General features: G+C 51.8%; 1 protein-coding gene across 1 annotated transcript in view; it reads right to left on the reverse strand.

The window, feature by feature from the left end:
- Positions 1-16065, reverse strand: part of LOC116940169 (uncharacterized) — a 21998-nt gene continuing 5933 nt past the window's right edge. The window contains exons 4-6 of the mRNA XM_032949524.2: positions 11593-11673; positions 8728-8883; positions 1-5108 (exon numbers count right to left, since the gene is read on the reverse strand). Of these exons, the coding sequence (XP_032805415.1) occupies positions 2734-5108; positions 8728-8883; positions 11593-11673 (2612 nt within the window). The 3' untranslated portion in view covers positions 1-2733. The remainder of the gene's footprint in view (positions 5109-8727; positions 8884-11592; positions 11674-16065) is intronic.

Consider the following 16065-nt stretch of genomic DNA (forward strand, 5'->3'; position numbering starts at 1 on the left):
TTACGGTACAACTCGAATTTATTTATTAGGGAAACACTCGTGGTAAAACACGCGTGTACACACAATGCAACAAAAACAACAATATTCGGACAAATGTACATGAGACAATTTCATATGCACAGTGTAGGCGTTCACGACCGACATGAAGTGTTTTGGGTTCGATCATGTTGGCGCAAAGTTAATCAGACACAGCCGAACAAATCCAGTTATCAGCTGGACAAATGTGCCAATTGAATTTGGGTTTGAATTTTCAAAGGGGGAAAAAAATCAAACGATTAGTCAATAACAGAATCAGAATCTTGACTTATCCTGGAGAAATGCGAGCTATGAGGCTCTTTTTTCACACATGCCCACTAGGGGTGGGTTATAAAGTTACAACAACAGACACTTTGGCCTTAAAATAAAAAAAAACATGATAGGCAACGTTTCAGGCAATGGCCCTATTTCATCGCATATAGGGAGGCCAGAGAGAGTTCATGAGCGCTGGATACTGCACTGAACACCATGGGGACTCATGAGAGTTACGTTTTAAAATGTTTCCTGATGAGATATTTGTTTAAACAGGCATGTGAATTGTTGAAGAACAAAAACTGTTCCGCACATTTTTTCAGGTGACAACAAGATTTGTCGGATGGTGGAGGGTACACAACTCGAATCGAGTTTGCACCCACACGCTCTATCACCGAATACTTATTATGAATTACATTAGCCATATAGTATTTGGCAATTAAAGGAGCTTAACGTTAGCACAAGAGGTATATCTTCACACTTAAGGCTATATTTAGCTATACAATACTCCACGGTGTTCGCTTCCATTATATATAAAAAAAAATTGAAGAAAAAATAAGATTTACTTTTTTTAAAATACATCACGATCACATTGGTATTCTCCAGCTTGCTTTATTCCCCGCTGGATTCTAATGACAGCGTGTGATGATGAATTCTCAAAGCTTGCTTTATTCTCTGCTGGATTCTAATGAGGCCGTGTAATCATGAATTCTCACGAGGCCTCGCGGCCCCCGACCCACTCTTCTCCATCATCACCAACCATGATCAATCCACTGCTGATTGAATGCCCTTCTCCATACAGCGCCACGCCATTGTCCGCGTGAAACGCAACGGTCATCCCGCGCCGATCTCAGGGGTAAAAGTTGCGGTCCCGGTTCTTCCGTAAATTAAACAAAATACACGAAGGCTGCGCCCATGACACACAAGGTGCTCGCCACAAATGAACCACAACACCTCGCTGATCTCGACAAGGAGCATGAACCCATCACGCGCACTCCGATCAGCCTCTCAGCCGGCGGCCTTTGGCTAGTCATCGGACAAGGATGGTTCCCGCATCGCTCGCTTTCAGATGCGCTGCTTCTGTGGTCGTCTGGAACGCTCTTCCTTCCCACATTAGGAAGCCACTGGAGCTATGCACTTTTAAATCATCCAGATTGAAATTTTATTTCTTTATAACTGCTATTTGTGTTTAGTTTGTTGCCCTTGCTCCACACCTCCGATGAGTGTGGTCGGCTGCGTACGGTGCGAAAAAAGTTCAACATACACACCAACAGCTCTTATCTGGTAACCACTGGTAACCACTTGCACGCCTTTGCTGGGCGCCCCTTGGCTTCCGTAAGCAGAGCCGTAGCAAGCTTCTCGTATATCCACCGCAGCGACCTTTTGTGATTTTCGAATGGGTTTAACTGGTACAACTCAATAGCCACTGTTTGTCTAACTATTCACATGCCAATTCAAACACGGGTCGTTAGAAAGCAAATAAAACAATTTAATTCTTATCAGGTCCCATGGTGTTAAGTGCACTCTGAAACCGTAATTACCCTCTCTGTCTCTCTCTGGCATCTCGCGACCACGTTGGCGAGATGTTAGCTACCTCGCCAGGTATGCAGGAGGTTGTTGGTTCGATCTGCACCCTGACGCCTGCTGCTGCTGTACATTTGGAGCCTGCGTGTTCTCCTGGTGGTCTCGTGGATTTTTCTCTGGGTCCTCCAGATTTTCACTCCACATTTTTAATCAATGTGCATTTAGAGTATTTGGCTGCTATACATTTCCACGTGATAAGCCGCTTCGTTGAGCTATCATTTGTGGGCAGGTGCCTTCTGAAAGAGAGCTTTATAACTCAGTGGGCCTTACCTGGAAGAAAAAAAAGTTTATTTTTATTTTTTTCCATGTGCTATGAAGAAGGTCCATTGCCCGGAATGGAACCTATCAATATTTTTTTTTTATTTTAAGGCCGCAGTGTTATTGATGAATGTTGTTTATGCTTGTGCACCATGCGCAACGCAACAGAAGCAGCACCAGATGATTTGTAAAAGGAAGGGAATGGCAGTCACATTCCAGCGATGACACAAAACGATAATTCGCGACGCTCCCGAAAGCAACTTTAAAATAACTTTTTTTTTTGCTCCACATTCATTATTAAAATCCAATCTTTTTTAGATGATTTTTTTTATTTTATATGTCAAAGGAACTCTTTCCGCAAATGTGTTAGGATTTGCATTTATCATTTCAGAAGGGTCGTATAAACGAAACGAGTCCACCACAGTCAGTGGACACGACGCAGGAGATGACTGATACAAAAAAAGCTTCAAGCTGGCGTGGGATGGTCCGGCACACCGGCGGGGCCGGGCGTGGAGCTACAAGAGAAGAGCCGCTGGTGTTTTGCTTCTGGGTCGTGCTGCCTTCAACGCGGGTCCCTGAGTCGGCCCCGCCCTCTGGGCTCGCTCACGCGTCCCTGCGCTTCCTCCTCTCCAGGTGGCTCTCCGCGTCCTCGTCTCCCGCCAGCTCCCTGTACGCCCCTGCTCCAGCAAAATCCTCGCCGCCGACACCACCGCCACCGCCACCACCGGCATCGTCGTCATCGTCGTCGGCCTCCTCCTCGTCGTCGCCGCCGCTCCCGCCGCTCCCGCCGGCTCCCGGCCCGCGTCCGGGGCCCTTTCCCTTCTTGCGCTGGCGGCGTCGGCCGGCGCCCTTCCCCCGCCTTGCGTCGAGGAGGGCGGCGTTCACGCGCTCGCTCACCTCGGCGATCAGCTCGCGGCGCACCTCATCCAGCGGGATGGCCTCCAGCGTGAGGCGCACCGACGTGATGTTGTGCTCAACCTCCTGCCTGAACTCTTCCAGGACGTCTCCGATGGTGATGGAAGAGGACGAGTCTCCGCCGCCGCCGCCGCCGCCGCCGCCGCAGCAGCTGCTTTCCAGGTCCCGTAGCTTCTCCTCGAGGAAGCGCCGCTGTTGCCGCGACTCCCTGGCGGCCACCTCGAGGTCGCGCAGCCTCGCGACCTCCACCCCGAGGGATCCGTCTCTGGCCGCGTCTCCCGAGCCGTCCCCGTCCCCGCCGGAGCCTCCCACGCCTCCTGCCCCGCCGCTCAGGAAGCGCCGCTCCAGGTTGGCCACCCTGTCGTCCAGCTGCTGCTTGAGGTTGCGCACCTGCGTGACCATCTGGTCCAGCGCCTTGCCATTGCGGAGCGCCGAGTCCGAGGCCGCCAGCACCCCTTTGTTGAGCTCCAGGAGGTTGATGCTTCGTTTGGGAGCTCCGTATCCATCGTCGCCGTCGTCGCCGTCGTCGTCGTCGTCGTCGTCGTCGTCGTAATCGGACTCGTCGAAAGCCCCCATGGCCTCGAGCACCAGCGTGTGGCGCAGCGTGTCCTCCAGCAGCGTGTTGAACGAACTGTTGAGGTCGTCGAGGCGCTGGCCAAGGCTGCTCACGTGCAGCAGGGTATCCACGCTGGAGTTGTAGAGGCGCTCCACGTGGCGCTCGAGCTTGCCGTGGTCGTGCGCCATCGCCTCCCCGCGTGCCGCCAGCACGTCCAGGCGGGCGCCGGCCTTCCGCGCGCCGCCCTCCATGCGCGCCGCCAGCGCGTCGTGCAGCTCCTGCACGTGCAGCGCCTGCGCCCGCGACTCTTGCTGGACACGGGCGAGGAGGTCGTCGTGGGAGAGCTTGAGGGCGGCGACGTCGCCCGCCAGCTCGTCCAGGGTGGACGAGGAAGCGTCGAGGCGTTCGTCCGAGTGCCCGGGAGGAGGCCGCGTGTCCGGGTCCGGCGTGTCGGCCCGAGCGCGCGGCGCGTCCGTGTTCGACTGCTGCTGCTGCTGTTGCTGCTGCAGCTGCTGCAGCTGCTGCAGCTGCTGCTGCTGGAGTTCGCTCAGGGCCAGGCGCAGCTCCCCGGTCTCCCTGTACAGGTCCCGCACGGCGCCCGTCGCTTGCCGCAGCCCCTCCTCGGTGGATGACAGGTTCGCGCGCAGCAGCCGCTGCAGGCCGTCGAGCCTCTCCTCCGCATCGCGAGCGCCGTGGGCCAGCCGCTGTGCGTCCCGCGCCGACGCCACGAGCTCCGTGCACGGCATCCCGCACGCCGCCGCCTCCTCCTCCTCCTCCTCCTGCCGCCACTGGCGCAGCAGCTGCGCGAGCTCCCACACGCGCTCGCTCGTGTCGTTGATGAGCGCCGCGTGGATGGCCATCGTCTCCCTCACGCCGTGCCAATCCCCCGTCGGCGCCGCGTGGCCGGGCCCCGCCGTCGGGGGCGACTCCGGCGGAGGCGGCGGAGGCGGAGGAGGCGGCGCGTCGAGGAGCTTCCGCAGCGCCGCCTGCTGCCACTGCTGTCGCCGCTCCGCGTCCGCCACGGACGCGCCCAGGGCCTCGATGCGGCCGCGGACGTCCTCGCGGAGATCCCCGAGCTGCCGGGAGAAGTCCGCCACGACGCTGTGCCGCAGGCGCTCGAGCTCCTCCCGCACGCGCTCGGCCGCGTCCTCGCCCTTCTCCTCGTCCCCCTCCTCCTCCGCGACTCCGTGGTTCCCGATCGCGCCCGGGGGCGGGCTCTGGCTCCCCACGTGGAGCTCGGAGCTCGCCAGCTCCGCGATGGAGCGCTCGTTACCCCGCGCCAGGAGAAGCGCCTCCCCGCACGCCCTCGCCGCGTCGGCCACGCTGCCGTTGAGGACCGCGGCATCGCGCCGGCTCAGCTCCACGTCCTTGGCCAGACCTGCCACGGTGGAGGCGATTCGGCGCACGGGCTCGTACAGGGCCCGGTGCAGCTCAGCCATCTGCTGCTGGACCAGCTTCTTCACCAGCTCCGTCACGTCGTCCTCGGAGATCCTGTTGGAGGTGGCGTCTGCGTCCGGGGTGCGAACGAAGGGGGAGCGGGGCGAGAGCGGCACGGCGATTGGCGACTCGTTGAGTCTCCCTTCAGTCCCCACGCCCCACCTCCACAGCGCACCCTACCTTATTATTCATTATTATTATTAATATTATACCAGGTAAGGCACACTGAGCTATGTAGCGCTTTTTTGAGAGGCGACCTGGCCACAAATGATAGCTCAACGGAGTGGCTCATCACGTGAAAATGTATAGGAGCCAAATATTCTCCGATTAGCGGAGTTATTTGCAGCCAAATTGCACCTCCAATTAGCGGGGTTGGCTACCTACAGTGCGAAAGAAGTTTAACATACATCCTCTAAATGCATATATTTATAAATATGGAGGGAAAACCCGGAGGACTTGGAGAAAAATAATTTACCAAAGCAGTTAGGTTGAATGAAATTCAGTACTCACTGATTGATGCCTCGTTCCACGAAGTGGTCAGCTGCCTCCGTATCATTCTTCTATCGCTACTATTGTAGTAACTGGCCCCATAACTATTGATTACTTCGCCCATGTTAAAGTCTACCAGATTTGTCTCATTCACCCTGTGTTCAAGCACCACACTGCAGGTCACAACAACTCACTCAATCACCCACTCATTCACCCATTCACTCACCCAAACACTCACTCAATCATCCACTCACTCACCCATTCACTCACCCACACACTCACAACACTGCAGGTCACAACACTGCAGGTCACAACAACTCACTCAATCACCCACTCACTCACCCATTCACTCACCCAAACACTCACTCAATTATCCACTCACTCACCCATTCACTCACCCACACACTCACAATACTGCAGGTCACAACAACTCACTCAATCACCCACTCACTCACCCATTCACTCAGCCAAACACTCACTCGATCATCCACTCACTCACCCACTCACTCACCCATTCACTCACCCAAACACTCAATCATCCACTCACTCACCCATTCACTCACTCACCCACACACTCACAACACTGCAGGTCACAACACTGCAGGTCCCAACAACTCACTCAATCACCCACTCACTCACCCATTCACTCACCCACACACTCACAACACTGCAAGTCACAACACTGCAGGTCACAACACTTCTCTTGCCGCTTCTTCACCCTCCCACATCGCTTCAAATCCCGAGTTCTTACAGCCTTACTCGATCCAAAGAAAGCGTTGTATTATGATATATTACACCTTGGACAGTGCTGTTTGTTGCTGGCTGCTTGGAGTTTTGTGCATTTTGACCCTGTGCTCAGATACTGTTATCTAAAACAAAATGAAGCGGTATCCATTCAGTTATATGTTGTACGTACAAATTTTGATTTAAAGCTTTCATGACTGCAGTAATTCATATTCTTAGCTCTTTCGGTAAAGTCACGTTGAAAGGAAAAAATAAAATAATAATATATATATAAAAACAATAAAAATTCTCACGACGTTTCGACCATAACACAAACGGTCGTCATCAGGTGTGTCGGTTGATTGAGTGAGTTTGCAAACCGACACACCTGATGACGACCGTTTGTGTTATGGTCGAAACGTCGTGAGAATTTTTATTGTTTTTGTATTATTAATGCAAACCGACACACCTGATGACGACCGTTTGTGTTATGGTCGAAACGTCGTGAGAATTTGTATATATATTTTATTATTTTATTGTTTCCCTTCAACGTGACTTTACCGAAAGAGCTAAGAATATGTTGTACGTACGTTGAACTTCTTTCGCGCCGTAAGTAGCCAACCGCGCCAATCGGAGGTGCAGGGGAACGACAAGAAACGAAACACAAAAAGGAGTTCTAAATAAATGAGTTTTCAATCTAGATGATTGAAAAATGCATGGCTACAGTATCGTCCTAATATCGGAGGGAAGAGCGTTCCAGACGGACCGCAGAAGCGCATCTGGAAGAGCACGACACAGTGACCGTCTTTGTTCGATGGACAACAAACTAAACACAAAAAGCAGTTCGATAAGTAGAGTCGTCACTGGGTGAGGGCGCACTCCGGTGTGCGGGGTTATTCTATAAAAGTACGGGGAGGAATTTAGCGGAGTTGTCCGGGCGAGGCATTGGGAACGCGGCCACGTTCGCCGCTCACACCGCGTCACGTGACGGGCCGGGTGGCGTTTTCCCCCTCGTTGTTTGACGATGGAGACATCCGCCTCGGATTTTGCCAAATTCGGAACGAAAGTAAACATTCGCCCCCCACCCCGCATTCACCGTGTCGGGAATACGTCCACCGCATCCATGAGCCACCTGTACACCGCGTGCTCACAAAGGAACAATTCACTCCTGTGGGCCACACAAAGTTGTGTTTACTCAACGTTGCTGCACTGCACTGGCAAGCCAGTCCAGTAAGCGAGGCTCTTCCCGCATTGTGTCTCGTTGGTCTTTGTTTGTGGCGAGATGTTAACTACCTCGCCTGTATATTTGGAGTTTGCAGTGTTCCTCTCCTCGTGGTCATGTTCATTTTTATCCGGTTCCTCCGGTTTTTCCCTCCACATTTAGAATCAACGTCACGCGTTTAGAGTATTTGGCCGCTGTAAATGTTCACGCGATATGCCAACTTCGTTTAGCTATCATTTGTGATAGCCAGGTCGCTTCTGGAAAAGAGCTACATAGCTCACAAAGTCTGACCCGTGACCCCCGTTTGTCTAGAACACCTGACGCTCCACAAGCCCCACTGTGCTCGTGTAAGGTCCGTGCCTGGAACATCGGGCAAGCCAGTAGCAATCACTTAACAGGCCACACTAAGCTAATGAGACTCAGAAGGTTGAAACGTGTCCGGACTTTGCCTGTTTAGACAAATAATAAACGAATTGATACCGCTTATGTCTTTTTTAACCATCTCGGGAGGTATGGACAAGTAAAATACGTCACTTTGGCCAACAGTAATTCTACTTCGCAGAGTTTTCACTGTTGCATGTTTTGACGGTTGCATGTTTTCACGGTTACATGTTTTTGCTGTTGCATGTTTTCACGGTTGCATGTTTTCACGGTTCATGTTTTCACTATTGCATGTTTTCGCGGTTGTAGATTTTCACGGTTGCATGTTTTCACTGTTGCATGTTTTCACGGTTGCATGTTTTCACGGTTGCATGTTTTCACGGTTGCATGTTTTCACCGATGCAGGTTTTTCTGGCTGCAGGTTTTCGTGGTTGCACATTTTCGCGATGTCTGGCTCGATGTGCGACCGAAGAAGCTCCTAACGCGTGCAGCGAACCGCCGAACGTTGCGCCGTGCAACCCGGCGCCACGTCAGATCCACGTCCTTCGCCAGCCCCGCCACGGTGGATATTAGGAAGCCACTGGGAGCCTGCCACTTTTAAATCATCCTGATTGAATACTGATTCCTTGAGAACTGGTTTTTGATGTTCAGTTTATTGTCCTGTCCCTCGCACCGCGACCCCCAATATTAATAATTCTACTTTACGTCTATGTCTCCATTGGAAATAACAAAAAATATTCTGACACAACCCGCACCTCCGATTGGCACGGTTGGCTAGGTACGGTGCGTAAGAAGTTCAACGTACACACGTACACACCGAGTGGAGCGGAGGGGGGGGGGGGATAAGAAAAAATAAACCCCAGCAACCGCTCACCTGGTCGGGGCACGGCCACCCTATCCTCGAGGGCACGCAGGCTGCCACGCACGTCGCCCAGGGCACCGGACACGTTGGCCACGTCACGCTGGAGCTGGGCCAGGTGTACCAGGTGCTTCTCCAGGTTATTGATCCCGTCGTGGCGCCCGGGCCGGTCTGTGGGCAACGCGATCATCATCATCATCATCATCGTCGTCGTCGTCATCGCCTTCACCGTCGTCATGGCATCATCATTTAGTTCATGCAACATCACCATTGTATCTCATTAGACAATCTCTATCCACTGGCGGGCGAAGGCCTCCGCACTCTGGCGACATCCCCCGCGGGTCTTGCTGCGCCACAATCCATCGCACTACCTGCGCGTCTGTGGTAGCTCATCCTCTCGGTTGAATTCCCTCCTTTGGCAAACAATTCATTATCATTCTCGTTCATTTGGCCATCGTTCCTATTCTAGCTATGACGTGTCCTCCCCAAGCGATGTTTTTTTTTGTTTTACAGTAAATATGACGCCTCGGATTTTTGGCTGATTGTTGGTCCATCTGTTCCTCATCCTTGTCTCTCCATTTCACTTGGAGATCACGTCTGAGCACTTGGCAGAGAGAGGCGTCTAGCAAGGAGCAAGAATGCCAAACTGAAGTGCACGTGTAAAGAATCTATACCAGAGAGAGAGAGAGAGAACTTGGACTGAACTTCAGTTTAACACGCTTCGGGACCAGTATTCATAAGAACTTTATTTTTTGTTAGATCACGTAAATATAAATGTGTCGTTAACACGGTTGGCTACGTACGGTGCGAAAGTAGTTAATTATACATATACCGGTGTGATGAGGTGGTAACTAATTGGCACTTTCCGTTCACGTGAGAAGCATTACTACTAATTCGCTGTGTCGGGTGATGGTGGGTTAACGACACGTTGATATTTACGCGATCTAACCTCAAAAAAACCCTCGATTGTGGACCGAACTTAACAGGTACAGCCGCCTGACATTGAAACGCGTGTGAATTGTGGAACGCGACACTGTGACGATGATTGTCCGCGCAACCGACATCAACGTATTTAGACGAGAATGTGACTTGACGCAAGTTTGACCTGTGGTAGCGTGTGTTCTTCACGTGGGACACGTTTTGCCGTGTGTACATTGCCGTTTGCTGCCAAGACAATGGTCCGCATTGCAGTCGGAATCAATCAAATAAACTAAACATCCTCTCTCCCCCGACCGCTACCCTCAACAGTGGAGAGAAAGGTCGCCCTCGTACGAACACGGAACTCCCAGTAGCACTGCCTTGGGACAGGTACCAACCTCGGCAGTGCCTGCCGGCTGCACTCCAGACACTCAATCACCGTGGCAGTTTAAGGCTGAGTCGACCTTGGGGATGCCCAAGCAAAGGTTCAGTTACAAATAGCCACGAATGTTGTTCATCACGACCATGAAGCGACCCTGAGTGGCTATGATAGCCTACAAGGACAAAGATCCCCCGTATAGCCTCGTACAGGAGGAGACTGTTGTGGCGAGTTGCTGTCAGCGAGTGGCACCTACAGTGTGTAGGCCGGCACGGCACACGATGGGGGTGGGTGGCCAGCACCACGCACGGCCACCTTTGTCTCCCCAGTGACGATGCTCACACACCGCACCAGGTTTCTCAATTTGAGGCCGAGTCGACCTAGGGGCGGCCCAGAACCGATTCAGATCATCGTCACCGGTGTCGGCCGTGGCCAGGAATCGAACTCGGGTGGCCGGGTTCGCCGCGCGGTGCGCTCACCGCTTCGCCGCCGCTCCCCACGATGATAGCCAGCACACAAAACACACAACAGCAGCTGCCACTCAGTGAGGGTGACATCTCCACGCCGACCCGTGCCAGGGACACGTGCGCGTCGAGGGCACGCGCACGTGGAGATGGATGAGGGCCGTCTGGAGAAATGTCACCGGCCGAGAGGCTGCAGATGCTGTGGGTTGAGCCGATTGATCGGGGCGACGGGCAAAATCGCGCGCGCCGCGCGTTCTCGTCTGCCAAAGTGATCTCGTCATCGTCGTACGTGCATGGCTAAAACACATACCAACAAAAATAGATATATATATGTACAGAGATCCCCCGTACAGACTTCACACATTGTCTGGGCCAGTGTCATTCGCGAGCAACTACCAAGGGTGCTGCTTGTCCCACGTTGCGTGGGGGGGGGGGGGGGTGCTACGTGGCCCCCACCACGACCCTTAGACGAAGACAAAGATCCCCGTGTAGCCTTCAGAGAGGTTTTGGGGCAAGTGCTGTCAGCGATAACTCATGAAGGCCGTTACTACGACGCACTAGAACTCAACTCGAGATGTCACTACAAAGATAAAGACCCCCCCCCCACCGTACCCCCCATATAGCCTTAACAGACGTAGGGGTGGGTGGCCAGCATCACGCCTGGCCGCCTTTGTCTCCCTAGGGGCAATGTTTACACATCACACTCGGTACTTATTTGAGGCTGAGTCGACATACAAACACACACACATTTCGATTTAAAGCTTTCGTGACTGCAGGGATTCATCTTCTTGGTTCTTTCGGTAAAGTCACCACGTAGAATGGGGATAAAATAATAATAAAAATAAAATAAAAATAAATATTCTCACGACGTTTCGGGGGCAACACAAGCTTCCGTCTTCAGGTTGGACAGTCACAGCAAGATCGCTGATCACACTTGATCAGCGATCTTGCTGTGACTGTCCCACCTGAAGACCTGAAGACGGAAATTGTGTTGCCCCCGAAACGTCGCGATAATTTTTATTTTATTATTATTATTTTATCCACATTCTACGTGACTTTGCCGAAAGAACTAAGAAGACACACACATACATACACACATACATACACACAAACACTCACTCTTTTCATCGTTGAGTGGAGGCGAGGGGATGGCGGAATCTTTCGAGTCAAGCGGAGTGCCCTGCACGAACCCAAACGGCCCTGCGCACACAACACACACAACACACACAACACACACACAACACACACAACACACAGACAACATACACAACACACACACAACACACACAATACACACACACCACACAGACAACACACAGACAACACACAGACAACACACACAATACACAGACAACACACACAACACACACACAACACACACAACACACACAACACACACACAACACACAGACAACACACAGACAACATACACAACACACACACAACACACACAATACACACACAACACACACACAACACACACACAACACACACAACACGTGCGCTGGTTCACAGGGAGGCGGGCGGTCACCGTAGCACCGATCGTCTTTGCAGTACATCTTGCCGCGTCTCGTGAAACGAATGTTTAAATGTGGACACCACGTGCGCGAGATGTTAACTACCTCGCCTGGTATGCAGGAGGTCGTGGGTTCGATCCAGACCCTGACGCTTGCTGCTGTATATTTGGAATGTGCGTGTCTCTCTCTCTCATCATCATCACGGTGGCTATGAGATGTTAACTACCTCGCCTGGTCTACAGGAGGTCGTGGGTTCGATCCAGACCCTGACGCCTGCTGCTGTATATTTGGAGTTCACACTGTCTCTCTCTCTCTCTCCCCGTGGTCGCGTGGATTTTTCTCCAGGTCCTCCGGGTTTTCCCTCCACATTTATAATCAACATCACGCGTTCAGAGTATGTGGCTACTGCTATAAATGTCCACGTGATGATAAATCACTTTCGTTGAGCTATCATTTGTGATGGCCAGGTCGCTTGTGAAAGAGAGGGTTCGATCCAGACCCTGACGCCTGCTGCGTGTCTCTCTCCCCGTGGTAGCGTGGATTTTTCTCCGGTTTTCCCCTCCACATTTAGAATCAACGTGCATCTAGAGTATTTGGCTGCAATAAATGTCCACGTGATAAAGCCACTTCGTTGAGCTATCATTTGTGGCCAGGTCGCTTCTGAAAAAGAGCTACATACGCTAACTCAGTGGGCCTTACCTGGTAAAATAAAAATAAATACATAATAGTAGTAAACAGTTGTTGTTGTTGTTTATCGTGTTGTTTCGGACGTTCCCACCCTACATTTAGGATCGGAGTAAAGTTATTGTACGCCCTAGGCACTTCTGTTTCGTAGGCTGTGCAGGGATAACTTTCTACGTTGGTACTGCTGCCCACGTTACTACCGCCAGTGTCACTCCGCTCTCTATTGAGAATGAGATTGTGCGAACAACACCGTTTTTTAAAAATGTTGTTGCTCATTTTGCAATGAAAAAAAAATATCGAAAAGCTAATTTCCGTTGTACATGTTTCACCTTGTGAAAACAAAAACCGAATGACACGACTCTGCCTCTTTGTATGTACACTATGCCTATCCTTTTTGCTATATATAAATATATTTATTCAAGAAGATCTCTTGGTTTTATATATATACATTTTATCATACAAACTAAAAAAAGATGCTGCCACCGCGAGGCTCATCCGGGACAAGCGGATTGAGAAACTAACTAACCGACAAAAAAACACGCTCACAATTTTTGTTATCGCAGAGACCTTTCGTTTTCGTAGACCCCAGGCACAGTGCCTGCCGGAGGTTTGGGCCCGTGGCCGCCCTCGTAACAGAGCCGCTGAGCTCAGTGGGGCCTTAGCGGCTGAGATAATCAACTCAGTGTCTCTCTGCCCCTATCCGGCGTTCTCTCTGCATCATCCCACATACACAACATTGAATGATGCAATTGGCCAAAAACCGCAATGTAGCAGTTACCCTCCTTAAAAATAGTCTTGAGACTCAGTGAGGATGTATAATTACATTAACGTGTGTATGTATATATTATATATAACATGTGAGAGTGTAACACAGGAGTCTCCAACCCCCGGGCCGCGGACCGGTACCAGTCCGTGACCTGTTAGGAACCGGGCCGCACAGCAGCAGGAGGTGAGAGCGGTGAGTCCACGCGTGGCCCACCCCCATTATTTTATTATTTACCACTTCCGTCTGTGCCTCTTTCCCGCACTGCGCAACTCGTCTCAGTCACAGTTTTGGTAAGCCCACAAGCTGACCCCTAGTAGCCACAATGAGTAAGCCCACAAGCTAACCCCTAGTAGCCACAAGGAGTAAGCCCACAAGCTCTAACCCCTAGTAGCCACAAGGAGTAAGCCCACAAGCTCTAACCCCTAGTAGCCACTGAGTAAGCCCACAAGATCTAACCCCTAGTAGCCACAAGGAGTAAGCCCACAAGCTAACCCCTAGTAGCCACAATAAGTAAGCCCACAAGATCTAACCCCTAGTAGCCACAAGGAGTAAGCCCACAAGCTCTAGCCCCTAGTAGCCACAAGGAGTAAGCCCACAAGCTCTAACCCCTAGTAGCCACATGGAGTAAGCCCACAAGCTCTAACCCCTAGTAGCCACAATGAGTAAGCCCACAAGCTCTAACCCCTAGTAGCCACAAGGAGTAAGCCCACAAGCTCTAACCCCTAGTAGCCACAATGAGTAAGCCCACAAGCTCTAACCCCTAGTAGCCACAAGGAGTAAGCCCACAAGCTCTAACCCCTAGTAGCCACAATGAGTAAGCCCACAAGCTCTAACCCCTAGTAGCCACTGAGTAAGTCCACAAGATCTAACCCCTAGTAGCCACAAGGAGTAAGCCCACAAGCTAACCCCCTAGTAGCCACAATGAGTAAGCCCACAAGCTCTAACCCCTAGTAGCCACAAGGAGTAACCCCACAAGCTAACCCCTAGTAGCCACAATGAGTAAGCCCACAAGCTCTAACCCCTAGTAGCCACAATGAGTAAGCCCACAAGCTCTAACCCCTAGTAGCCACAATGAGTAAGCCCACAAGCTCTAACCCCTAGTAGCCACAAGGAGTAAGCCCACAAGCTCTAACCCCTAGTAGCCACTGAGTAAGTCCACAAGATCTAACCCCTAGTAGCCACAAGGAGTAAGCCCACAAGCTAACCCCCTAGTAGCCACAATGAGTAAGCCCACAAGCTCTAACCCCTAGTAGCCACAAGGAGTAAGCCCACAAGCTAACCCCTAGTAGCCACAATGAGTAAGCCCACAAGCTCTAACCCCTAGTAGCCACATGGAGTAAGCCCACAAGCTCTAACCCCTAGTAGCCACAATGAGTAAGCCCACAAGCTAACCCCTAGTAGCCACAATGAGTAAGCCCACAAGCTCTAACCCCTAGTAGCCACAATGAGTAAGCCCACAAGCTCTAACTCCTAGTAGCCACAATGAGTAAGCCCACAAGCTCTAACCCCTAGTAGCCACAATGAGTAAGCCCACAAGCTCTAACCCCTAGTAGCCACATGGAGTAAGCCCACAAGCTAACCCCTAGTAGCCACAAGGAGTAAGCCACACAAGCTAACCCCTAGTAGCCACAATGAGTAAGCCCACAAGCTCTAACCCCTAGTAGCCACATGGAGTAAGCCCACAAGCTCTAACCCCTAGTAGCCACAAGGAGTAAGCCCACAAGCTAACCCCTAGTAGCCACAAGGAGTAAGCCCACAAGCTCTAACCCCTAGTAGCCACAAGGAGTAAGCCCACAAGCTAACCCCTAGTAGCCACAAGGAGTAAGCCCACAAGCTCTAACCCCTAGTAGCCAATGAGTAAGCCCACAAGCTCTAACCCCTAGTAGCCACAAGGAGTAAGCCCACAAGCTCTAACCCCTAGTAGCCACAATGAGTAAGCCCACAAGCTCTAACCCCTAGTAGCCACAATGAGTAAGCCCACAAGCTCTAACCCCTAGTAGCCACATGGAGTAAGCCCACAAGCTAACCCCTAGTAGCCACAAGGAGTAAGCCACACAAGCTAACCCCTAGTAGCCACAATGAGTAAGCCCACAAGCTCTAACCCCTAGTAGCCACATGGAGTAAGCCCACAAGCTCTAACCCCTAGTAGCCACAAGGAGTAAGCCCACAAGCTAACCCCTAGTAGCCACAAGGAGTAAGCCCACAAGCTCTAACCCCTAGTAGCCACAAGGAGTAAGCCCACAAGCTAACCCCTAGTAGCCACAAGGAGTAAGCCCACAAGCTCTAACCCCTAGTAGCCAATGAGTAAGCCCACAAGCTCTAACCCCTAGTAGCCACAAGGAGTAAGCCCACAAGCTCTAACCCCTAGTAGCCACAATGAGTAAGCCCACAAGCTCTAACCCCTAGTAGTCACAAGGAGTAAGCCCACAAGCTAACCCCTAGTAGCCACAAGGAGTAAGCCCACAAGCTCTAACCCCTAGTAGCCACAATGAGTAAGCCCACAAGCTAACCCCCTAGTAGCCACAAGGAGTAAGCCCACAAGCTCTAACCCCTAGTAGCCACAATGAGTAAGCCCACAAGCTCTAACCCCCTAGTAGCCACAAGGAGTAAGCCCACAAGCTCTAA

The sequence above is a fragment of the Petromyzon marinus genome, chromosome 8, assembly GCF_048934315.1.
Source record: "Petromyzon marinus isolate PM22_M1 ecotype Great Lakes invasive population chromosome 8, UKy_Petmar_22M1.pri1.0, whole genome shotgun sequence".
Classification (NCBI taxonomy): Eukaryota; Metazoa; Chordata; class Hyperoartia; order Petromyzontiformes; family Petromyzontidae; genus Petromyzon; species Petromyzon marinus.